At 43.9% G+C, this 26,094-nt stretch overlaps 2 protein-coding genes and 1 long non-coding RNA gene across 4 annotated transcripts; 1 reads left to right on the forward strand and 2 right to left on the reverse strand.

Moving 5' to 3' along the window:
- Positions 1-324: 324 nt before the first annotated feature.
- On the forward strand, positions 325-8,634 carry LOC310835245. Its single transcript, XR_014559441.1, has 3 exons — positions 325-3,244; positions 3,896-8,587; positions 8,620-8,634. It is a non-coding gene; the product is annotated as an uncharacterized lncRNA (long non-coding RNA).
- A 3,301-nt stretch (positions 8,635-11,935) lies between these two features.
- On the reverse strand, positions 11,936-16,443 carry LOC310835171 (extracellular fatty acid-binding protein-like). The gene is made up of 6 exons (XM_083719972.1): positions 16,320-16,443; positions 15,758-15,885; positions 15,475-15,542; positions 14,222-14,320; positions 12,388-12,489; positions 11,936-12,154 (listed from the first exon to the last, which is right to left on the reverse strand). Exons 1-6 carry the CDS (start codon positions 16,413-16,415, stop codon positions 12,135-12,137), a joined length of 513 nt encoding a protein of 170 aa, XP_083576098.1. The 5' UTR covers positions 16,416-16,443; the 3' UTR covers positions 11,936-12,134.
- Positions 16,444-20,305: 3,862 nt separating this feature from the next.
- LOC310835172 (major urinary protein-like) lies at positions 20,306-25,366 on the reverse strand. Of its 2 annotated transcripts, none has more exons than XM_083719973.1 (7): positions 25,184-25,363; positions 24,106-24,227; positions 23,501-23,568; positions 23,292-23,387; positions 22,331-22,432; positions 21,181-21,209; positions 20,306-20,482 (listed from the first exon to the last, which is right to left on the reverse strand). In XM_083719973.1, the coding sequence occupies exons 1-6, from the start codon at positions 25,289-25,291 to the stop codon at positions 21,196-21,198; spliced, it is 510 nt and encodes a 169-aa protein (XP_083576099.1). In that variant the 5' UTR covers positions 25,292-25,363; the 3' UTR covers positions 20,306-20,482; positions 21,181-21,195. The 2 variants fall into 2 exon arrangements, with proteins under 2 accessions (XP_083576099.1, XP_083576100.1); XM_083719974.1 differs by lacking the exon at positions 20,306-20,482 and adding an exon at positions 20,543-20,595 and having other exon boundaries at positions 25,184-25,366.
- Between the last annotated feature and the right edge of the window lie 728 nt (positions 25,367-26,094).

The raw sequence follows: 26,094 nt of genomic DNA on the forward strand, positions 1-26,094 counted from the left end.
TTTTGAAATTTGTAGCTTGGGACACCTTTTAAGCAGCACTAGTGCAGGATTTGCCTTTTTATGTTTTAAGATTTCACAGTTGTTATTGCATATTGTTTTTACTGCTTCTCCTTTTCACTTGGCATGGAAGGGTTACTCCTGAATATATTTTTGTCCTTTGATTGCTGAAAGAAATGGTTGTACCTTTCAGAGCTAGTTGAAGAGAGCACAATAATTTTGCAAACATTTTGACATATGCACCCCTCTTGTGATTTTTGTTTTCTATGCAAAATGGGACAAAAAGTGTGTGTGTGTGCGTGTGTGTGTGTGTGTGTACACACACGCGCACACACACACACATGCATGCTGGTGAGGGGGCTGCTTTTGCAGTGTATTCCCCCCTCCTGTCGATTTGCAAACACCTGGCTAATTTAAAGGAGGTAGTTGAAAGCCTGGTGAGGAATTAAAGCTCTCCTCTTTGGACTTGCAAACAGATTAAGGAAAAGTTCATGCTGCAGATTGCTTCCTTTAAATTGGCTGCGCCCTTGTGAATTGACATCTTAAAGGAGATAATCAGTTGCAGTCGCTTTGCTGAAAATAAAAGTATTCTCAATGCATTAGGAACACCTTAGGAAGCATTGTCCCTGCTCCTGGGGGAGAGAGATCCAAGGGGGCAGGGAGAAGGATGAGAGTGGTGTTGAAGCAGTAGGAGTCTGTGGGAAGAATGTTTGTGAACAGTGCCCAACAAAGGTTAAAACAAGGTGCTACTTTTCCCCCCTTTGGGAGCCCAGGAAGGTGTTAACGTCTTCAGTAAAAGTTGTTTGGTTCTGTGATGTTCTATGTGGCTCAGGTCGTGTGTTTCAGATCTGTAGCTACTCATATGCTATAAGAAAGAATTAAATAGCCTTCTAGGTTCTACAGTACCTGGAAATTAGTTGAGCTCAACCCAACCAACAAAGCTGCTGCACACCCCTTCCTATTAAAATGTATGGAAGTCACATGGTAGCAGTGCCAGGTGGTATTTGCCTATCCTATTTTAATCTGTCCTTTATCCAGATAGTTCCATCTGTAGGGAGGCCTTCCAGAGCCTGTTACTGAGTATCGTCTGTCCAGAACTCTTTTTGAAGGGTGTGGGTGGATATGGGGGAAAGCTTGAAATAAGCTTTGGTGCCTTAAAAGGATCCCCATTGTATGATTTTTCTGCAAGCTGAACAAGAACTTCTTCTATATACCCTTGTGCTGCAACAGAGTAATAAAACTGGTAGGTGGCAGCAGAAGAAGGAACTTATTCAGATGGCACCCGTGAACTGAGAATGCTGCCATGTGTGGAGAGATGGATTCCAAAACATTAGCTGGTGTAACGTGCAAAGATGAGAGGCAGCTTCCCTGACTTGTCAATCTGCATGGTGAGTCTGACTCTTGGTCAATTCTTATCCACAATAATGGATCTTTACACTCCACATTTCTCCTTAATCTGAAATACTGACTGAAAGCCATTATGGAGGGCTGACAGACCTGTGTGTGCTTGTCTGGATTTCATGTTACATAGTACTTTAAGAGATTGTTGCTGACTAGTTTATCACAACCTTCCCCTAGGGCATCCATTTGCTCATGTTAAAAATATGTAACACTTTCTTCCAAAAAGTACTGCTAGATTGTATTTTTATCACTTCCATTTCAAAGGCATTTTCCATGTAGTATTTATACTTCACATGTATTTCAAGGTGAAGGAAATGACTCTGTACAAATTTCATTATAACAGAAATGGAATGTGAAATTTGACATTTGATCTCACTGTGGCCCAGATTTTCAGTTCCAAGGAATGTTCTGCATTAAAGAGCCATTGGCTCATACTTCATGTAGGCAATGCTGTGTGGAATGAGCAGTTAGAAATAGAACTCATTGGGGAAAATTGTCAGCAGCTGAGTGGAATGAGAAGCAAATATTTATGATCTCAAAACATACTACAGTAAGATTTCTTCGACTTTCATATTTTCCCTACAGACTTTTTCCAAAACTGCCCCTTGAAACTTCATATATTGGAAATCAATTGTAGCCATAAGAAATCTTTTACAACTATTTGCTTGCGATCATTACTGTGCCCATTAGATCACAGTTAATCTGGGAGTTAATGTGCCACAGATTTTAAACACAAGATAAACATTAATAATAAACCTATGAGACATTTCCACCAAATGTTCATGGTTTGCCATCTGAACAGCTTTGTGTAAGATAAGAAGAGTTAATGTGCAAGTGAATGGCTGCTGTGATTGCAGGAATCACTAGAATCCATGCAGTACTGCTTGTGGGTAATAGGATCCTGTGGAAACAATTCATTGGTGCTGCCACATATGTGAACTTTTTCTTTGTTTGGTTAGACCAAGGTGCCCCTTGCTTCTCAATGATTTTTGAGTGTCTGAAATATGACACTTCTGAGAAGCACAACATGAGTTTTGGACTGCCTGTCTTATTTTTTTTGGGGGGGGGGATTGCATGGAAACTGGATATGCTTACAAGACAGAACTTCAGTTAGAAAAAGCAAGGCAACCCTGAATGATATAATAATGCAACAAGTTACCTTTTTCCACCTACAGAGCACATAGAGGTGTGGCTTAGAGGATCAGGTATCTTAAGCACCCTTTTTGCATTTGAAGAGACTTCCAAGAGATATGTGACAGACTGACTTAGAGAAACAGTGGGGTGAATCAAGGCCTTTATTCACAGTGAAATGTGCAAAAGTCATGTTGGAGGTGCAGAGCGTGGGGAAACACTGGAGCAGGAGGAAGCAGTGGAGCAGGTGGCAGCTGGACAACATTTGCTGATCTGTCTCAGGCAGCAAAACATTTTGAGCAGGCCCTGGCTCTCTTTCCCCCACCCCAATGATATTTACTTGAACTTGCTGAGTGATGGCCAAGAATCTGGGTTGAAGTGACCTTAGTATGTGGGTGTCATCCAACTCCCTCTAATCCAGATGTGGCAACCTCATTTCCAGTAATGGGCTGGATGCGGGCTAATAAATTGAACCTCAACCTAGATAAGCTGGAGGTGTGATTAGTGGGTGGGAAGGGGGCATTCAGTTTGTGCAAGATGGGATAGCACTCCCTCTTGAACTGGTTCACAGTGTGAGTGCAGGAAGCTCCTGCAGCCAATCAGAAGCCACACCTTGGTTTTCGAACAGTTTCAGGAGTCAAACAGACTCCCGGAACAGATGAAGTTCAAGAACCAAGGTACCACTGTACTGCAGACTAGCGGAACTATGGAAAGAGTGATGTGGTGCTGGTTTTCTCCCAGTGCACCAACTTAACTGTAGTTTAAAGTGATGTGTGAACTGGACCATTGATTGTATGCCTCCCTAAGCTCATTTCGTATAAAAACTTGCTAAAAACAATGTAAATAATAAAATTAAATGCAGTAAAAGTAGTCATGCACTAGTCACCTGTGTCTAAGGAGTAATTCGATAACCTAGTATCCTTCCACCCAGGTCCTCTCTTTTTAATGTAGCTAAAGAATGCTGATTTCAGTGCATACTGCAGACATGCCTGTAATCTTTCCATCACACCTGCTTTTCCCAGCTGGCATACCTGATGAGTGTGTTCATGTCACGGGAAGGCCAGGGGAAGCAGCTGGGAGGAAAGCTTTCTAAGTGAAAAGGAGAGAGAAGCATTAGGAACCAGTACCGCAATCTTCCTCTGCTGCTGTGCCACTGTTTAACAGAGACCCAAAGTGTCCGCCTGTCCGCCCCCCTGATATGTAGGTCTATATAAGTACTGCAGACCAATCTCTCAGTTGAGTACTTGTAATAAAATGTGATTTGTGCTTAAAAGGAGGAGTAGAAAAAAGCCAGAGACACTGCACTCTCATGCATTTAAAAAAAATATTTGAAATCATTGCTACAGAGTTAGAGATATACAGCCAGATCCTTCACTGATTGAGTTAATATGCAAAATTCTTCCTCTCCCACCCCCATCTCCTTCTAGTTTCCAGAGCCCCTTTTATGTCCTGCCTGATACAGCAGTGCCTTCAGTGCCTTCATTTCTCCAACCCATGCTTCCCTTTGCTCTTCTTTTTCATGGTCCTGTACATAAGGGCTGTTGTTGTTGTTGTTCACGTCTGTCTTGATAGACAACGGAGTGCACCTCTAGGGGGCGCAGCCAAACCGCTGCATTAGCAGTACTAAAGTGACCTCCTTGGGAAGCAAGCCTGGACAGTGTGTATGGAGGTCCTGGGCTGCCCAGATGACAAGGCCCCTGTCTTGGCCTTGCTTTCCTGCAAGATTTGCAGGAAGGAGACGTATCAGGCACCATCCAACCATCTTAGACACTCCATTCCGGATTTGTGTAGGGTTTGCTCCTTAGCTTGCTCTTCTCCTGAATATATCTCATGAGCCAACAGAGGTTTAGGATCAGAGTTTGCCTTTTCCTAGATGAGCTACCTTCCCAGGTTGACTAGTCCCATCTGTCCCTCACTTCCCTCTACAGCACGTGCGGAAACCGCCTTCTTGACCGATGGACCCACTCTTGCTCAATCCAGTGGAGCCTGTATTCGCATTCAGGGGAAGTACCTAACTCACCGAGGGTTTGAGACCCATCAGCTACTCTCACCTGCTTTAGTCAGCCAGTCGATGCTGTTCCTGGGATGTGGCCGCTGTCGCTCTGACAGCTTCTAGGAGCCACAGGTGAGAGCTGACTGCAGGGTGGGGACGAATGGTGGACGAACTACCCCAGAAGGAGCATGGCGTGTCCCCCACCAGAGGCACTACTTCTCCCCCAGCACCCTATACACGCCGCATAAAGGCTAGTAATGGTTTAAAGCCACACGAAGCTCATGGAAGCTCCAGGCACACTGCCTTCAGTTCTGTCATGGAAAAAAGATGTAATTTGAAATAACTTATGCAGCTTTTTTACACTGCCCTCCTTCGTGCCTCTAGGGCTCCCAAGACCTCAGCTACTTTCTTTACCAGGCACTCTTGTGTCTTCTCAAGATTTCTCCCTCTTGCTGCCTACAGCCTCATCAGTCCTTGGGCTCCGCGTGAAGCTATTCTTCCATCCAAATAGAAACTTTGAACAAAAGGTGACGTGACCATCTATGAGTCAAACTAGATGTGACAAGACAACCGTGTACGTGTGTGTTGTTCATATGCAGAACAGGGGGTTAGGCTGGATCTATTTTTGCATGAAAAGCAGTGTCAGTAAAGAGAATGAAACCCCTCTTGCCTTAGCTTGCTACATTCCAGTATTTCTAAAAATTTGCCGCTTCTCCTGCCCAGTCAAGCCCTATTAGCAAAGGAAGCTGAACTCTAGAGAAACTCTTGCTGCAGTGGAATGCAATAAGAGAAGGGAGGAGCTTAGTTTCCCTCAAGTGCATTTTAAAAGAACACGTTCAAATTGCTTACTTTGTGCAACCTGCAGAGTTTATTCCACTTGTGTCCTAACTTTCTTGAGTTCTAGGGCTACTGGATTTTTAGTTTTGACTAAAGCAGACTTTCAGTCATATGGTTAGTCTGCAGGTACTGGCAAATACTGCAAATTCATTTGATAAAGGAGCAAAGAGAATTGCTACTAAAGTGTTTTCCCCTTCCTTTCACATGAAGATTTCACACAGACTCACCTGTCCCTCAGAAAAGTGGGTAGCAGGAGCCCCACCAGCCTCTGACCCAGTGTTTGGAGGAATAAGCAAGATTACAGTTTGCTCTAGAAGGCCTTGGAGGCAAAACTGCTTCTCCACGAATTCCAGAACTGTTTTTGTTCCAAATGACATTTCCAGAGGCAAGCTTTGTAACTGCAGGAGAATAGAGTACTGTTGAGCTTGTGAAACTACTTATGCACCCCCCCCCCTTTCTATGCAATATTTTCACAGGACTCTGACGCTGGGTCAGCAGCCCCAGAGACTGCCACTATCTCGCCAGAGGACAGGTAATGCATGGCAGGGGGGTAATGGTAGCAACATGCTTGTTTGACCTGAGCTCATATTTTCTACTATACCTCTTTCTTCCCCAATAATGAAGAACCATCTTCAAGGCTAGTCAGTATCCTTGATGAGTCTCTGGTGGCTACCAACGACGAAGCCAACTACTCTGATGGTGGTTTTTGTGCTACTTGTCTCTCCATTCCCCCTCCCCAGCATTCCAGTTCCCTGGTTTTATATTACGGTGACCATTTCTCTCTTATTTCTGTAGGGTATATGAAGCATCAAGAGACCTTCCTTCCTTCTTTTTATGGGTTTTGTTCGTTGCCCTTTGTTTCTCCAGTTGTGAAGGGAATGGTGCAGGGTGGCATAAAGTCCAGAGACTGAAACAAAATGGCATCAGTGGGAATAACGTTTTCATCATATAATAGAAGATGCTCAATAAACTGCAATTAAAGAAAATTATCTGTATGTGATTCTTCTGTAACTAATTGTGGTCAAATCAGTTGGCTCCTCGGGCAAGTTGACCTCTATGTTACTTTGATCAAACCTGCATCCCAGTGTTGGTACTATAGATGTGTACGGATTCTGAAAACATGCCAACAGTGCACAGCTGCCTTCTGTGGAATCTAAGGGGATCTGCAAAGCTTCATGTCCTAATGGGAATTTGTTAGATTATTAGAGTTTAGAGCATGGGGGTGGGGTTTTTTTACTTCTCTCATTAACAGCACAGTTCATCCTGATTATTTAGAAATGATCAAGCCTTGGCACTGGAAGTTTTCCGCATGTCAAGAAACAAATAGTTTGTGCCTCATTCCACCTAGTCTTGCATACCAATCAAGACATACACAAGCTGGTGTGGGGAGAGGATTGAAGGAGGAATCTGTATCACTTTAGCAAGTCATGTTTCTGTAGGGAGTCTTGCCTCGCAAAGCAGTATCCCTAGATTATTGTAATTATGAATTTATTTTTGTCTGAAGGCTTAAGGCCTTCAAAATTTTTGTTTCTAATGGAAAGTTGCCTTAGCAACTATGACCATAAAATCATTCTGTACAAATATCCCACACGTTGATGGAATATAGGCTATCATGAATATCCATGACAGAGATGTAGCCATGACCATTTTAAGTATTTCACTAGCTTGAGTATTTCAAATTTAATAATACCTTTAGCAGTTTTGGCCAAATAATGAACTCTAAATATATCTGTTCAGATCCTTTTATCATGGACAAACACTAAATTGCCATCCTAGAAGAGTGGACAACTAAGTATGGTAGTGGACAACTGAAAGCCCCAAATTACATCTCAAGAACAACTTCAGTAAAGCAATTAATATAAAATGCACAGAGTCCCCATGTTCTTGTTTCCCCTTACCAAGAGTATTGTGCCCATCCTTGAGAGTGGTGACACCTGAGATAAGCTACATGTGAAAGTCATGATAGCTTAGGGACAGCAACCCAACTCGAAAGTATTGTTTAGTGGCAACCAATGAATAGCTGAGTACCAGCAACTAAGATCTTGCAAAGAGAAGCGGATCATCACAAAGTGGGTTGGGGAAAATCTCACATAAGCCTGCCAAAACATTTTAGGGAACAGTTCCTTTCGTCACTATGGCACTCTGGTGGAAAATGCTGTTTGTTAAAATTTCCTTTCTGAGCTATTAATAAAGCCAAGAGTTTTCTCAGTATGCTAAGAACATACAGAGAGCCTGCTGAAACAGACCAATGGCCCATCTACTCCAGCATTCAGTTTTTACCAGGTACCTGTGGGAAGCTATCAAGTAGGCCTGTGTCTTGTCTCATGAAACATACAATTTTGAGATTGTATGTTTGTTCGTTTGCCATATAAAGGTTTATGGAGGCTGAAACCCTTCTAATTGTTAGTGCAATAGTGAGAATTGCTTTGGTGAAACTTAAAAAAGGATTTGTTACCTGCATTTCTGATGAAAACCCGAGCAAACGTGGGATTCTGCCGCTGCATTTTATTCCTATCTTTGTACGTGGCCTTGCCCATTCTCAAATGCTAACAGGAAGAATGTTACGAAAATGTTTCTTGTATGCATGCCATTCCATCTAGTCCTGTAATTTAGAGTTTGTGGTATTGGAAAGCATATTTCTGACAGAAGAGAAGCCAAAATGAGACATTTAAAACACCATTGCCTTGACCCGAGGAAGATTGGTGCCTCTGGAAGACGATAAGAGGTTGACCTCTTTCCTATGTTTGGTGCCCGGTTTTTTACTCAGTAGTTCAAATGCACAAAATCCCAGAAACCACTCCTGCATCCTGCCAGAATAGTTCTCTGCATTTTGTTCTCTGCCTCCTTTTACTGTTTAGTTACTTTAAAAAACAACAACACCACACTTTACAATACAACATAGGACAAAACTATACACAGTATCTGGAATAACCTTTAAAAAACAAAAGCTGCATATTTCATTATAAAGTGTTCGTTTTACAAAAATGAATAAAAGGAGATGTTTACAGTAAATTTGTTCCATAGTTGTATTTTTTCATTTTTCTCACATGGTGAGTTTTAGTTTAAAATCCACCATTTGGTTTATCCATTACCCTGAAGGAGGGTGTAACTTGTATTCTCAAATATTATGCACAGAAAATCCTGGTTGTTGTGACTATGAGGGGTGCTAATTCTTTGGTTTTGGTAATTTAGTTCATTCATGCAGTTCAAGTGTGTGTGTGTGTGTGTGTGTGTGTGTGTGTGTGTGTGTGTATGTACAGTGTATCTAATGGAGCTGAATACCCTAGGATCGCTCTTTAAAATAATTTTTACAATACCTTATGTGCCATAAAGCATTCCTGCCATTTTTGTTAAATTCTTTTTTCATATTTTCTTTTTATTGAAAATTTTCAGTGAGAAAGGGAAAGGGAAAAGACAAAAATAAAAAGAATACTTGAAATTGTGATACGGTACGGAGTATAGATATATACGCAATACAGTTATTCCAACTACTGGGGGGAAATGCTAGCAAGACATAATTTTTATAAATGCGTTTTTCTTAAATTCTTGTCCTTTTTAAAATTTCCAACACAATGGAAGTTAGGTGGGGATGAGTGAACCATATGAAATGGAGGCTTATTAATATATGTTATGTGGGAGAGGGTTTTTTTCTGTTGTAATTATGTTATATATATGGCTGTGGACAGGATGCCTGGATTGCAGAGAGTTGGCCACCTTGATCAAAAAGACACCTACGCCTCTGTCTTATTAAAAATACAATATGCATTGCCTGGATAAGTACTAGATAGCAGCACTCTACAACAGCCATATAACATTGATAATACCGTCTGTCAAGATCAGAAGTTCATTCTTTATAGGGAAGGTTGAGATGTGGTAATGATGAAGTAAGGTAAAGGTAAAGGAACCCCTGACCATTAGGTCCAGTCATGGATGACTCTGGGGTTGCGGCACTCATCTCGCTTTATTGGCCGAGGGAGCTGGCGTACAGCTTCCTGGTCATGTGGCCAGCATGACTAAGCCGCTTCTGGCGAACCAGAGCAGCACACGGAAACGCCGTTTACCTTCCCACTGGAGTGGTACTTATTTATCTACTTGCACTTTGACGTGTTTTTGAACTGCTAGGTTGGCAGGAGCTGGGACCGAGCAATGGGAGCTCACCCCGTTGCGGGGATTCAAACCGCCAACCTTCTGATCAGCAAGTCCTAGGCTCTGTGGTTTAACCCACAGCGCCACCTGCGTCCCTATGATGAAGTAAACAGATGGCTATATCAGAGGAAACAGTAGCACTTTCCCTCTTGTGATTGTGTCAAATTGTGTAAACAATACATTTTGTGCCAACGGTTGTAACATGCAAAAAGCTTCACTCCTGTGATAGCAACATGTTTTACGTTTATTTAGCTCTAATGGTTGAAGGGGTCTTAGCAGTCAATGCACCTGTATTGCATCCAGGAGGTTCCAGGTCCAGTCCCATGTAGGGCTTGAAAATACTCCTGCCTGACAACACTCGGACCATGACACAGTTAGCTAAAACCAGTATTAAGGGTATAAAGTAATGCCCAGAACAGATCATCCATATTAAATGCTAAATAACCATTCTTGAACCTTAACTTCAACTGGCTGGCTCTCCTCCTCCAAACCCTTTCCCTGCATTTCCATTCTCCCTCCCATCTCATTCTTTGTCCTTCGTTTTTCATCTTTCTAATTGCCAGTCTCACCAGACACTCCAGCTGCTTCTCTGACTTCAACTGTGGGATAACTAGTATCATACAACCAATGTGCTTAATGCATGAAGTGGTTAATACCATAGAGTAAGCTGTCCTGCCAGGCTTAACCTAGGTCACTTCCCCTCACCTTGGGAGGAAATAAGTAAACACACACACATCTATCTGATGAACTCGGTGTGTGGAAAACTGGTTGATCCAGCTTGGCTGCATGGCTCTCACAAGCCACTTTTGTGTATCTGAAGAAGTGTGCATGCATACGAAAGCTCATACCAAGAACTGACTTAGTTGGTCTTTAAGGTGCTACTGGAAGGAATTTTTTTTGTTTTAAGCCACTTTTGTGTTACTATACCATTTAGGAATTTTCACTACATTCTAACTAAGCCACGTTTTACTGGCTGTGCAGTTATCTGAAGCCCACGAACCTGACCTTTGAAGAGTTTGGAAGTAAACTGATTTTTATGCTGGGGGGAGAGGGAAACCTGAGAAAGCAAGTTTGTAAAAGGAAACATTAAGGAACTCTTTTAAAGAGCATATTTTAAAGGTCTAACCACCTATATTTCCATGCTGTACTTTGCTCCTTATTTTGCGATTTTAAATATCTGCTGGAGTTCTCATGCCAAAGAGTACTTGCCCCAAACCTGGCATCCAGGAATTCTCCTTTCTATATAGTGTTATGAATTAGGGAAGTTAAACTGGATGCAAGACCCCTCTAATCACTGGAACCAGCAAGTATTAAAATCTAATACTATCAAGCCAAGCTATCTTCCTGATGAGGTGATAGCCTGGGTGATGAACCATTAAGCAGGATTAAGGGATAGTGTGGGAGATGGCAAATACCACCCCTCAATTCAGGGCGGGGGAGAGCCAGGGTTGAGTGTTTGGGGGAGCAGGGATGTGACCTGGAAGGAAACACAGCATGCTGGAGAGAAAGAGAAAATTTTTTTGATGTTTGTTTGAATCCAAGGCTGTGGCTATGGAAGGACCAATACCCTTTGGGGTGTTAGCTGTGAACCCCTCCATCATAGTCTCAGGTTGTATATATTTGCGCATAAACCATATATCATAAAGACACCACAGTCTCCACTATGCCTCATTCCAAAAGGAAACGTGAACCCTAGGTAAGCACCTGGAATCTTGCACCCCTCATCGAGTTTGGGTGGTGTGCATCAATATGTTCTGTACCAGCTCCAAACAATACTCCATCGCTTTCCCCTGCTCTCTGACATACTTCGGCTTATATCCCCTTCTTGATGCTTCTAAGACATTCTTGGGGGATTCCTCCTCACAGAGGATGGGATGGTCCTGAACAGATTGTACTGTGTATGTCCCTAAATCTTGTCAATCCTTTTCTTTTGGAGGGAATTTGGAAATTCCTCCATGTGATGTGTCATAAAACAACTGAAACAAACTCACAGAAGTGATATTCCACACTGTCGCTGTGGAGAACAGGCTGGTCTTCATGTCTGCCTGTAAGACATGAAAAGAGCTATTTTGCCAGAATTGGAGCAAACCAGATGCTCCAGGGAAACCCTACCTGGAGATGTTGATGAGGATAGAACTTCTGCATGGAAGGAAGGCAGGTGTTTTGCAACAAAGCTGTGGCCCTTAATCCACCTTTCCCATTGGCCACACCCACTTTTCTCTGATTGGCTGCACAGAGAGCACAAAGAAGAACTCTTAATGTCTTTTAAAATTATTATCATTGCTGTTACAACGGCAACTTTTTGTTATAATACGGTGGTTTCCTTTCCTTTATATTGCACATTTTTGCAATGCTAACTCCTTGAAGTGTTATGAAGGTGGCCTATATATTCGTAGGATAAATTGATTAAGCGAAAATAAATTGAGCACATTTATATGGATCTTGGATGGTTTTATTTCAGTTTCGACTAGTTTTCAAGATAATTAAATGACTGGTCGTGGTATTGGTGCATCATCTTGTAACATTTATGGGAATGAGATCCAGCTGATTTTCTTTCCAAATGGGAGGGTTTAACAACTTTGATTCACACCTTTGCAGTCACACACAGTTCCAGGTTCAGGTGTCTTACTCATACATCTGAGCAAGAATCTGCAGAATAAAAGAGAGAAGCTCTCAGAGCAGGATGTGAAATTGGGACCAAGGTACAGAATGCAACCAGGACCAGTCAAGATATACTTCATACTACTTATTTCCCCAACAATAAACTACCTTGATCATCATTGCTAGAAAATTGTGATTCATTTTGTTTAAAGAAAAAATAAATTGCATCACTATTTATCTCAAATCTGGAAATAATAAGGCGTAAGAGAACCTCATATTACCAGATCTCTGAAGATAGATGATCTTGTTGACAGACAGATTTATTGACGTTGCAACCTCCTTGTATATTTCTGTCACTTCTGTTGATGCTTCCTCTTCCCTGACTTCAGACCCCCAAAAAGTTGTCACATTGAGAAATAAGAGGGAGAAAAAAGAGATAGAACATACTTATTTTGGATCCCAGGCAACAAACACATTTTGGACCTGAAGCACATAGTTAAAGGATGAAATCTGCCACAAAAAGGATGTGGGTGGCTTCAAAAGGAAGTTTTTAATGGCTGATGTTTTATTGTGATTTTAATATTTGGTTGGGAGTCACGCAGAGTGACTGGGACAACCCAGTCAGATGGGCGGCATATAAATAATAAAATTATTAGATTATTATTATTTTCAAAAGGGGATAGTGGACTAGAACAGACACTATAAACAAACCATGCTGTGTGGCTTCCCAACATTGCAATGCAGATGCAGTGTATAATATCACATCAGTATATTCTGAAATATCTGCTGTGCTGGCTGAACAGCCTTTCAAATGATAACTGCACCACAGCACTAAAATATGCTGGATTCGCTTTGGCTTAGAAAGTCTTCAGGGGCATATGGTGGAAGAAGAGCTTCTCGTGTGTGCCTTCAGAGAGCCAATTTGTATAGCACATTATGCTGCTGCAGATTCAGAGTGCTCTAAAGCCCTTCTGCAATGCAACGATGCCCAGGCCCAAAAGTACAGTGGTACCTCAGGTTAAGTACTTAATTCGTTCTGGAGGTCTGTACTTAACCTGAAACTGTTCTTAACCTGAAGCACCACTTTAGCTAATGGGGCCTCCTGCTGCTGCCGTGCCGCCGTAGCACGATTTCTGTTCTCATCCTGAAGCAAAGTTCTTAACCTGAAGCACTATTTCTGGGTTAGCAGAGTCTGTAACCTGAAGTGTACGTAACCCGAGGTACCACTGTACCTGCCTTTCTCTAGCTATATCCCACTAGAGAAGACTTTATAAGACAAAGCACATCTGGCATGTATGACAACTACCACCCCCAGTTCCAAACATTCCCTTTTCAGGAAAGGTGCTCAAGAGAACATTGGTCCTGTGGCTTCAGGCATGCTAAGAGGAAACGACTTATCTAGGCCCATTTGACCTGGGATTGGCACTGAAATGGCTCCGCTCAGCACAATGGATGACTTATATTAGAGAAGAAGGAAAGGAGAGAGTGGGTGGGCCTGCTCCTGCTTCTTCATGGTGCAGTGATTTTGGATACCATTGACCATGGTACAGTGGCCTAGCATGGGTTGCCAGCACCTGGGGCCTCGCAGAGAGGAGGGAGGGAGGGAAACGGATGGGGTACTCATGCACATTCAACTGCCTAATGGCATCTGTGTCACCCGCAGACATAAGAAGAGTCGATCCATTGTCTGGAAAGGCCACTTCCTGGTTTGCATGGAGAAGCTGTTAACAGTGGAGCCCAGCAACAGAAGCATGCTGCTGTATTAAAGCAGCAGCAAGTGTTGAAAGTTTGTTCCCCCCAACAATTTTGCACCTGGGGCAACTGCCCCTGTGCTGCCTCCATGCTACACCAGTGCCATCATATTCTCCTGGACCAGCTCTGTGGTTGGGGAGGTAAACGCTACTCATTTTGAAAGAGGAGCTTTGGTGGAGATGATTTGGCATGGAGAAGAAGAAACTTAATCTCTGCTTCAAATTGCACAACAGAGGGTGGAGGAAGGCTTTCGGAGGATCTAACACTCTTGTATATTTGCAGCTAGCCAGTATACCTGACACATTAAGTAGCCTCATGTCTACATCGCACAACATACTCTTTCCCATCAATGAAGACACATACCGTATAGCTGCAGGACCTCCATTTCTTTTGTGTAAACGAAAATAATGGCGTAATGGACGTAATCTGTCTTCATGATGTAAATGGTGGTCTTCCCTGCATCTGAATCAGGACCACAAAAGAGAGCCTTTAAGGGCACACACTTCTCTTACAGTTTGGTGCAGCGGTTACCTCAGATGGGCATATGCCTTGGGGGGGCGGTTCCAAGTATTCCATCCCCACCCCAGTTCTCCAATGTATTGTCAATGACATCGCCATACAAGGTTTTGCTGGAGAAAGTGGATAGAAGCTTTCATTCTTCTCTCGTAGCACTAGAATTCATGGGCATCCAATGCTGCTGAATGCTGGAAGACTTGGGTCATTTAAAAGAAAGCACTTTCTTACGCAGTGCATACTTAAACTAACACCGGTCTTGAAAGACCTACATTGGCTCCCAGTACGTTTCCGAACACAATTCAAAGTGTTGGTGTTGACCTTTAAAGCCCTAAACGGCCTCAGTCCAGTATACCTGAAGGAGTGTCTCCACCCCCATCGTTCTGCCCGGACACTGAGATCCAGCACCAAGTGCCTTCTAGCGGTTCCCTCATTGTGAGAAGTGAAGTTACAGGGAACCAGACAGAGGGCCTTCTCGGTAGTGGCGCCCGCCCTGTGGAACGCCCTCCCATCAGATGTCAAAGAGATAAACAACTACCTGACATTCAGAAGACATCTTAAGGCAGCCCTGTTCAGGGAAGTTTTTAATGTATGACATATTGGTTTATTTTTGGTCTTGTGGAAGCCGCCCAGCCAGATGGGCGGGGGACAAATAAATTATTATTATTATTATTATTATTATTATTATTATTATTATTATTATTAAACTGTGGAACTCCTCTAGGAGGCAGTGATGGCCACAAATATGGACGGCTTTAAAGGGTGGGGGAGATCTATCGATGGCTATTAGTCACAGTAGATATGCTCTGCTATCCACAGTTGAAGACACCAGTGCTCCTGAATACCAGTTTCTGGACCCCACCACCCGCATTAAATCAGATTTCTCACTTTTCAGCGAAAATCCAATGTTAAATAAACCCATTGTCAGTAATCCATTTGTGATTATCTCAAGCCCCCAACTGCAACATGAAGCCCCCAACTGGAAGCCCCTATCAGAGGGGTATAGAGGTGGATTGGAAACAACTTGGCTTCCCATGGGAGGGTGGTTGGAATATTCTAATTTCCTTCCACCCTGAATGAAGAGTGAATCACTTGCTGTTTACCTGTCCTGTATATTCCAGGCTGCTCATCTGGGAAAAACCGAGTCTGCAATCTTTTACACTCCTTCCCTCTGGAAAGAAAATATAAGATTATGGCGCTTCTGCAGAAGTGAGCTTCCTCCCACTATCTGTGCCTGCAGCAGCTGAAATTTGGGTTTGAAGCCTCTCCAGATCATTGCATTTTAGTTCCCCCCCCCCCCCCGCTGCCCCTTCCCTCCAACAATTGAACTCATGAGCCTTGCAAAACAAAGGAAGGTGGTGATCAAAGTAATTCAGGAGAACTTACACTGGAACCCGTGTTTTGAAAGCGATGACTCCATCATTATCAATCACAACTGTAGTATGAACCCTGTTGTCCTCTGATGGTTGACCTTCTTTCATAGCCAGTGCAATGAGGTTCCATTTTCCAGCAAACTAGAAAGAGGAGTTCAGTGAATTTCCTCGCCATAAATGCATGCATTGGAATGATCCTCTTTCCACTCACATCAGTTCAGGAAGCAATGCTCACTATTTGATGGTAGTGGTGGTGGGGGAATAGTATATAGATTGTTGGGATATCTCCTACCTCCTGCCCACAGCCCAAGACAAGTGGCCTTGGGTTCCAAAGTTAAAGGACCCAAATGGCAGTGTCAAATCATTGCCTCACTGTGGCTTTGGAGCCTTGAACTGACTGCTGGGAGGCTTTCAACACTTCTCTTGCTGCCACAACACTGCAGTAGCTGCCATTTTGTAATGGGACAAGTGTCTCCATCAGAAATAGAGCTGACAGATGTAGTGTCCCCTCCTACCCTCTACTCTCTGCTTTGGTCTGGATAAAAACACTCATTTGGAGATACGTTTGTGGTTACCTTTGTGATATCGAAGTCTGGCTGAACATTGACAATGGCTGAAGCATGAAGCAAGTATAGACAGGTCAATGCCAAACTCAACAGTGGATGTTTCATCCTTGCAATGGTCTCTAGCTGGGCAAGATCTGCAGTGTCAGTATAGATCTTCCTTCCTCAAAGCTTATCCAAGAGCATTCACCCACCCATCCCTTTGAAGCTATTTCTGCACCGGGAAGGAAGATTACTGGGTTATTTTGAGAAGTAATTGTTTCATTAGTAGGCATCATCTGAAACATATAGGACACTGTGCTCATCACCACTTATTCTGCTGGGAATCTAATGAGTCAACCTGTGACTAGATCCCACTCCAAAGGTGAATGGGAATATTGCCAACCTTCATCAAGGATTTTAGCACCCCCTTTTTATGGAGAGGCGGGAAAGCTTTGGTTGCTCTCAGCAGCTTGGGAGTGTCAATGTTTTCTTTAATTATATTTTATGCTCTTCTGCTGAGTCCAGACATCTGTGGGTGAATGTCATGTCGGCTCACAATAAGACCTCCCTCACCCATGATCTGATTATGGATGAGGAGGCTTATCTGGTCTATATAAATGAGACTTGGGCTGGTGAGCAGGGTGTGGTTGGTGTCACTCAGTTGTACCCACCAGGTATTTGACCCACCAGGCACACTTGAGGGTTGGGGAGGGGGAGTTGCTGCGGTGTATAGAGATTTAAGGGAGCAGGTGGCGCTGAGGTCTAAACCACTGCGCCTCTTGGGCTTGCCGATCGGAAGGTCAAATCTGTGCAACGGGATGAGTTCCCATTGCTCTGTCCCAGCTCCTTGCCTACCTAGCAGTTCAAAAGTGTACCAGTGCAAGTAGATAAATAGGTACCGCTGCAGCGGGAAGGTTAACAGCATTTCCATGCGCTCTGGTTTCCATCACAGTGTTCCGTTGTGCCAGAAGTGGTTTAGTCATTCTGGCCACATGACCCGGGAAGCTGTCTGTGGACAAACGTCAGCTGACTCTGCCTGAAAAGTGAGATGAGCGCCACAATCCCATAGTCGCCTTTGACTGGACTTAACAGCACAGGGGTCTTTTACCTTTATCTTTTTAAAAATAGAGACTTTCTCTCTCCAGGCTCTCTGTCCAGTTGGCAGGAATCTAGTGTGTGTGGGGACAGATTTGGGATTCTGCTGGTTTACCACCCACCTCGCTGTCCAGCAGTCTCCCTGCCTGAGCTCAGAGGTGGAGCTAGCTGCTCTGGCACCCGGAGTGGCACACATGCTGTGTACCCAGGAGCAGGGCCATGGGGGAGAGGCAAGCATCCCAGTGGGGTGGGGCGAGACGCCCATGGGGTAGAACAAGACACCCATGGTGTGTGTGTGGAGCAACACGCCCTTGGCAGGCTGCTTCCTGGGCGGGGGGGGGGAGGGTAGGGAGCTGCGCCGCTTTGCCAGCAGCCTTCCTCCCTTCTCTCTTCCTTTTGACAGCTCTGAGGAGGCTCCCCCCCCCCCAGTAAGCAGCCCGAGAGCGCAGGGCAATGGTGCTCCACCCGCCCGTGACTCCCAAGCCTCCCCTGAGCTGTCAATGTTATGTATTGAAGTTCTCACCCTGGGCCAGCAGGGGGATACTGTACATAGTTTTCACTCATGTCCACATATGCAAATAAGGGATTGAAAGTGACGTTCAGTGATTGGATAGTTACAGAAAGTGTTACAGTTGCATTGTAGTGGAGCTCTATATAAGCAGGCTGGCTGAACCCTTCAGTTCAGTTCAGTTCTGGCCTGTGAATAAACAAGAGCTGTTTGAAGAATCGCTTTGTCGTCTGATATGTTCACCCACAATCTAACAGTCAAAATGAAGGGGTAAGCGGCGAAGGCCACTGGCAAGGCGGCACAGCTCTGTCCCTTCCCCGACGGCTCGGGGTAGGCTTGGGAGTCGCAGGCAGCCTCACAATTTCATGACCGCCTCTTAACACTGGCAGAGGAACGGTGTCAAGGAGGGAGCAGACCGCCCCCGGTATCACTATTTCAGTAGGGTGCCATCGCTGCACCCCCTGGATATGTGCCGCACACCACACCACGTGCGCCCGGGTGCAAGGCCCACACAGGTGGCACATCACACCCCCAGAATGCACACCATGCCCCTGCAGGCAGCATGCCATGTCCCCGGAGTCGCCAGCCACGCCCACGCCTGCTCTCTGTCCCCGGTAGCGGAGCATGCAGCTTCACCACTGCCTCTTAAGATAGTTCAGAAATTTCAGCTGGTGCAGAATTTGGTGAGTTGATTGCTCACTGGGGCAACATGATTGAGCATATTGTGCCAATCCTGGCCTGACTACACTGGCTGGCAATTATTTTCTGAGGCAGATCATAGAATCATAGAATCATAGAGTTGGAAGAGACCACAAGGGCCATCGAGTCCAACCCCCTGCCAAGCAGGAAACACCATCAGAGCACTCCTGACATATGGTTGTCAAGCCTCTGCTTAAAGACCTCCAAAGAAGGAGACTCCACCACACTCCTTGGCAGCAAATTCCACTGCCGAACAGCTCTTACTGTCAGGAAGTTCTTCCTAATGTTTAGGTGGAATCTTCTTTCTTGTAGTTTGGATCCATTGCTCCGTGTCCGCTTCTCTGGAGCAGCAGAAAACAACCTTTCTCCCTCCTCTATGTGACATCCTTTTATATATTTGAACATGGCTATCATATCACCCCTTAACCTCCTCTTCTCCAGGCTAAACATGCCGAGCTCCCTTAGCCGTTCCTCATAAGGCATCGTTTCCAGGCCTTTGACCATTTTGGTTGCCCTCCTCTGGACACGTTCCAGTTTGTCCGTGTCCTTCTTGAACTGTGGTGCCCAGAACTGGACACAGTACTCCAGGTGAGGTCTGACGAGAGCAGAATACAGTGGCACTATTACTTCCCTTGATCTAGATGCTATACTCCTATTGATGCAGCCCAGAATTGCATTGGCTTTTTTAGCTGCCGCGTCACACTGTTGGCTCATGTCAAGTTTGTGGTCAACCAAGACTCCTAGATCACATGTACTGCTCTCAAGCCAGGTGTCACCCATCTTGTATTTGTGCCTCTCATTTTTTGTGTGGATCATCCTTACATGCTGAAGGCTGAGGAGAACCTGATGTCAGTTTACCTTCCTTCTTGTCGTCTGAATTGATCAAAAAAGCTTTCAGAGGTTTAGGAATGGGAAGTCCTTCACTGTGCAGAACTGGTTATGCTACTGTCCACCTCTTTTGCCCTGTGATGCCTGTGAGGCTTTGCTTTATAGTAATGAGCACATCATCTTACGTCAGAGATCATAAAGCCAAGATGTCATGACTCAACTGCAGGCCACCGGTCCTGGGGTTGGTGCGTATGATGCAATAAGGCACCGTATGGTGCAATCCGGAGTATGAAATCCAACGTTGCCAAATGAAATCATGTACGCAATGTGGACTGGGTCGTTTATACATGACCATCTTTATATCTCCTCAACAGGAGCCGGTCAACAAATTTATTATCATTATTGGGTTCAGCGCCTTGAACTTAGGAAAAGGGAGAGGCTGTTTCCATTTCAGAGGCATTTTGTGAATTGTGAAATTTGGGAAGTTCCACTATTTTCTAACAAAGACATGTTTTACTGCCTATGCAATTTTCTGAAGTCCATGAACCTGGCCTTTGAAGAGTTTATAAGTAAACTATGTTTTATTTTCCAAGCTTGTGGTCTCCTGGGGGAAGAAGGAAACTTTAGAAAGGTTTTTCCCCTCAATGGGGACATTTTGGAAATCACTGTAAAGAGCATATTTTAAAGGTACAACAACCTATATTTCCATGCTTTACTCTGCTGCGTATTTTGTGATCTCGACTGGAGTTCTCTCACCAAAGAGTGCTTGCCCCAAGCCTGGATCTCAGAATTCAGGAATTTTCCTTTTATATAGTGCTATGAATTTGGGGTGTACACATAATAGTTTTCTTTCTCTTAAGGCCAACAGACGAGAAAACAGTACCACTTATGTGATTAGAATACCATTTATGAATATATATCTGATCCAAATGATTCAAGTTTTCTTTCCAAATGGAATGGTTCACAATGGTAGTTGGTATTTGCAATGCAGGAGGCAGATTCCAGGATGATTCTTCTATCCCCATCCTCATGCAGACATCTTTCCCATGTTATTTTTGGCTTTCTGCATGGAATTGCAAAAGACAAGAGATCCCGTTATCACAGCAAGACGTGGGGACCTTGGCCCATGGAGAAAACCCACAAAAGGTTGTAGTTGTATTCCTCTGGACGCTGCTCCTGGTCATTTAACAAAAACCTGATCTGCCAATGTTTTCAAATCATAATGTTTCTACTCTCCAGGCCATAGGTGATAACTGCCCTGGGACCTCTGGGTAGAGGGTAGTACATAAAATCCTTATAATCTTAATAATAATATCAGCAAATCAGCAGGAAGATGTCAGTGTCAGATTCAGTTGGATGCTGGAGGGGTCTCAGGTCTGAACTAGCTAAAATTATCAGTGTTCATGGAGACTTCTGCCTGAGGCCTGGGGCTACCTTTGAAGGTGTCCCAGAAACTACAACTAATCCAGAATGCGGCAGCTAGACTGGTGACTGGGAGTGGCCACTGAGACCATATAACACTGGTCCTGAAAATATTCATTGGCTCCCAGTATGTTTCCGAACACAATTCAAAGTCTTGGTGCTGACCTTTAAAGCCCCTGGGACATGAGCCAGCCCCACCCCTGCCTGCTCTCTGTCCCCCAGAGCTGGAGCATGAAGCTCCGCCACTGCCTTAGATGTGTCTACTCATGGGTAAACACCACTGAATTCAATAAAGCTTATGACCTCCCAGGTAAGTGTGCAAAGGACTAATTATCTTACCTTTTCCATATCTTCTTATATACAGAGATCTGTGGATGAAAAGAAATGCTGTCAGTGAATGAGCAAGATGTGGGATTGGGTCCAGGGAACAGAACAAGTTAAGGATGATGATGATGATTATTATTTTGTTCCTTATGGGCCATGCTCCATAGCCAACAATAGACTGGCTCTCAGATATCAGTAGGGTTTCTCTTTTTTAAAGGATCCATAATGCTTATCTACATGTGGAGAAAACCTTCTCTTGATAAAACCTCAAGGGCCGCTTTTCTTCACATGAACCAACCTGGATCCTGCAATCATCTTGTGAGGCCTTTCTTCATGTGCTTCTTCCACAAAAGGTCTGGAAGGTGGCAACGCAAGAACAGACTTTTTCTGCAGTGGCTCCCCATTCTGTGGGCATTCTCCCCAGGGAGGATTGGCTGGAACCACCATTATATCTATTTAGGCACTGGGCAAAAAAGTTTCCCTTCAGCCAGGCCTTGGGCTGATGAATAGTCTATGTCCTTTTACATGTGTTTGTGGGAGGGATGGCTTATGGGTGGTTTTTTTTTGTTATTTTTCTCCTTTTTATTATGTATTTTTGTGTTTTTATATTGTATTTTTATACTGTGAACTGTCCCGAGATCTTCAAATTTAATAAATCCTAATAATGTAAGAAAGTACTTCCTGATGTTTAGTTGGAATCCCCTTTCTTGTAATTGGAATCCACTAGTTCAAAAGCTAGCCTCCAGAGCAGGAGAAATAATAATAATAATAATAATAATAATAATAATAATAATAATAATAATAATAATAATTTGTAACCTCGCCCATCTGGCTGTGTTTCCCCAGCCACTCTGGGCGGCTTCAACAAATACCAAAAATACACTAATATGTCATACATTTAAAAACTTCCCTGAACAGGGAAGAAAAGAAGCTAACTCCATCTTCTGTGTGGCAGCCCAGGAGACATTTGAAGAGGACTATCCCATCCTCTCTCAATCTCCTCTGCTCCAGGCTAAACACCCCCAATTCCCTCAACTGTTCCTTATCAGGGTTCATATCCAGATTCTATAATACCTGGTGATCTCTCGAGTCCAAGCGGCTAGCATCATCATCACCATACCTTCAAACCAGGGCGGAGAAAATCTTAAGCATTAATTGCCCTTACTATTTTCGGATACATAGGCGATTGCATCTGGATCGAATTGCAAATCTGTGGCCAAAGTTTTAAATTTTTCTTTCACTTCATCTGACACAGTCTGTTCCCTGCCTTAAGACACAAACAAGGAGTTGGCATTGAGAATCAGCATCATAGTCCAGAAGGATAGATCATAGAATGGTACAGTTGGGGTCATCTAGTCCCCTGCAATGCAGGAATCTCAGATAAAGGATCCATGACAGATGGCTATCGAACCTCTGCTTAAAAACCTCTAAGGAAGGAGAGTCCACAACCTCCTGAGGGAGTCCGTTCCACTGCCGAACAGCTCTCACTGTCAGAAAATACTTCCGGATGTTTAGTCCGAATCTCCTTCCTTGTAACTTGAATCTATTGGATTGAGTCCTACCCTCTGGAGGAGAAAACAAGCTTGCTCCCTCTTCCATGTGACAGTCCTTTCGATATTTGAATATGACTATCATATATTCTCTCAGTCTCTTTTCCAAGCAAAAATAAACACTCCCTCAACCATTCCTCATAAGGCTTCATTTGCCTTCCTTTGATCATCTTGGTTGCCCTCCTCTGCACACATTCCAGCTTGTCAATATCATCCTTAAATGCTAGCACCCAGAACTGGACACTGTATTCCAGATGTGATGCTCCAATTCTTCTGACAAATCTAGCTGTCGGGTGGTGGTGGATTATTCTATTGGCAATTAGTGGTGGTGTTTACATATCCCTAGACCAGGCATAGGAAACCTTCGGCCCTCCAGATGTTTTGGCCTACAACTCCCATGATCCCTAGCTAACAGGACCTGTGGTCAGGGATGATGGGAACGGTAGTCCAAAACATCTGGAGGGCAGAAGGTTGCCTATGCCTACCTTATACAAACTGGGAGGATGGGTGAGATTTTCAAAAGCTGACAGGTGTGCCCATTGTAGCCAAGGGCACCCAAAGAAGCTCCAGACATACCATAGAGCTGTAGCATGCCCATATGCTCCATTAGGAAGTGGATGATATGGTAAGTCTCATAATCTGTATCCACAATGCGTACTGTAGTTTTCTCATCTGTTGAAAAAAGAGCCGCAAAAGATCTATTAACAGTCAGGAGAGTCACACAGATGCAAAATAAAGGATGTGTGTGTTTTGATGGAGATAATGGAGAAATCTATTAAACTTACCATCAGTATCAAATTCGGCCCGCTTTATAGGGTATAGAACAACTTTTTTACGCCGACAATCTCCATTTCTGGAAAGAAAGGCAGGGTCGTCAAGTTGCTTCCCCACCCAATCAGCAAGCTCCCCCTCCCCCAATCTCTGCACAAGATTTCAAAGGGGTTACAGGGGCTTAGCCAGGGCCATGTTTCCTCTGAGAATCAAGTTGTAGTGCCTTTAAGAAATATGGTTTCCTCTGTCCCAGCCTGCCAAGATGGTCCTGACCTTTGCACCCCTTCCCAGCAACCCCCCCCCCAAAAGAACAAATTTTCCTGTGACATCATCCCCATCAGCAGCTTGGAATTCACCAGTCCTGGAGTTCTGTGGGGCCCATTGCCCAGTTTCACAAAAAGAGGGAGCAACAGGAAGCTGCCCAATAGACGTTCAGAATCTCAGCTGATGTAATTGACTTTCGGGGATCAGGGATGCAGCTAAGGCTGGACCCCTGGGTGTACAACCTAGCCTCCGTGCTGAAAGAGGCAGGAGTAGGTAGCCAACAGGCCAAGCCTCAGGACCCTTCCCTTTATACTGTGAAGGTAGATAATGATCATAGCAGTGGATGCAGACTTACTTAGGAACATCAATTTTGAGGACCAGTTCTCCATTCTGTTTGGGCTCCATTAAATAGCCATAGACTTCTTTCGTCTGTTTGTCATACTGTACTGTTGCAATAGGAAACCACTTACCGGTGAGCTACAAAGAAGAGGTTTGTTTGTGTGTTATTGAGAAAGACATTTTAATATATATTGTAGACTGGTAGCTAAAGTAGCATAGTGGTCTCAGACTTCCCACTCTCGGCCCCTCTTTAAGAATGGAATTTTTTTTCAAGTCACATCAAGTTATTATTATTATTATTATTATTATTATTATTATTATTATTATTGATAAGAAATACATGCAAAATGAAAAGAAGCAACTCCTAGCAGTGCTTGATTAATAACACAGAACACAACTACTTTATAGGTACAGTAGTACCTTGGTTCTCAAACTTAATCAGTTCCTGGAGTCTGTTCGCCTCCCGAAACTGTTTGGAAACCAAGGAGTGGCTTCTGATTGGCTGCAGGAGCTTCCTGCAGTCGAGCAGAAGTTGCATCAGATGTTCGGCTTCCGAAAAACGTTTGCAAACTGGAACACGTATTTCCGGGTTTGCAGCGTTCAGGAGCCAAAACGTATGAGTACCAAGGCGTTCGAGAACTAAGGTACAGCTGTATAAAACAATGCTATATATACATACTACACTGAAATGTTTAAATGTTTCTTTATTGGTCCTTGATTCTTCCTGCTAAACTTGCCATCCTCTCCTGCCACAACAGTGTGGTACAACACACCCTTGGAGAACCACTGGGTCAGGGCATGGGAGAGACCAGGGTTCAAATTCCTGTTCGCCCATGAAGCTCACAGTCACTGCCTCTCGGCCCAATCTACCTCACAGGGTTGTTGTGGGGATTAAATGAGGAAGGGGAGAACTATGTACATCACTTTGCACTCTGTGGAGAAACAGGTGGGTTACAAATGCAATATATAAGTAAACAGGGCGCAATCGGCTTGCAAAGTCTGTAAGCAGGTGAACAAGGCTGTGCAAGCTCGATTATTGCTAAATTTGTCACCATCCCTAGTTACAAGTGAAGGAGAAAAATGTTGCTGTTTACCTTCTTTAGATCCAAGTCTGGCATCAACGGAATGGGTACAGGAACCTCGTACTTAGGAACTGCTGAGCAGGTGCCAGCAAACACAAGAGTAATCAGCACAATGTTCATCCTTGCAAGGCTTTGCAGCAGTTCAGGAATGTCTGCGACTTCTGCAGAGACCTCGGTTCTTCAAGCAATGTCTGGATTTATATCCCTCTGCTTATGTCCCCAAATTTCATCCAAGCCAGTACAGTCCTGCCATTAACAGAGGTCGTGGGGTGTTTGAGAGGGAGAACCAGGTGATTTTTAGAACTAATTGTTATCCGTGGTGAGTACATTTTCTAAAAACCCTGGAACACTCTGCCCATCGATGCTTGTTCTGAAGGACTCCAAGGCCTTAGTTGTGGGTGGTGGTTTATGGTGAACTTCACCACCAACGGAGGCCTGGGCTGTGATGAAAAGGAGCCGAGAGCCAGTTTTAACTATTGTTAGAATAAGGTTTGCATCTCCAGACCACATTCCTCACCTGGAACATCCCTGGGGCAGGTGTTGTGGAAACAAAGGAAATTCAAGTTGTGTTGGCCTCTCCTTTTGGAGATAGCAGGGGTCCATCTGCTCCACACCCCCAGGACTAATCTTTTGTTGTTGAAATCATGTCTTGTTATGGGCATAGAGACCCATCCAAGTTAAAATACAGTACAGTGGTACCTTGGTTCTCAAACGCCTTGGTACCCAAACAACTTGGAAACCAAACACCGCAAACCTGGAATTAAGTATCCCAGTTTGCAAACTTTCTTCGGAAGGCAAACGTGCTCCATTTTGAGTGCCACACTTCTGTTTTGAGTGTTACACTGAAGTCTGTCTGTCTTTGTTATTTATTTTGTGTTTTTGTTTTTGCGACTCTTTTTTTGTTTTTGTGACTGTGTGGAACC

Source organism: Podarcis gaigeae, assembly GCF_964106915.1.
Source record: "Podarcis gaigeae genome assembly, chromosome: 17".
Lineage (NCBI taxonomy): Eukaryota > Metazoa > Chordata > Lepidosauria > Squamata > Lacertidae > Podarcis > Podarcis gaigeae.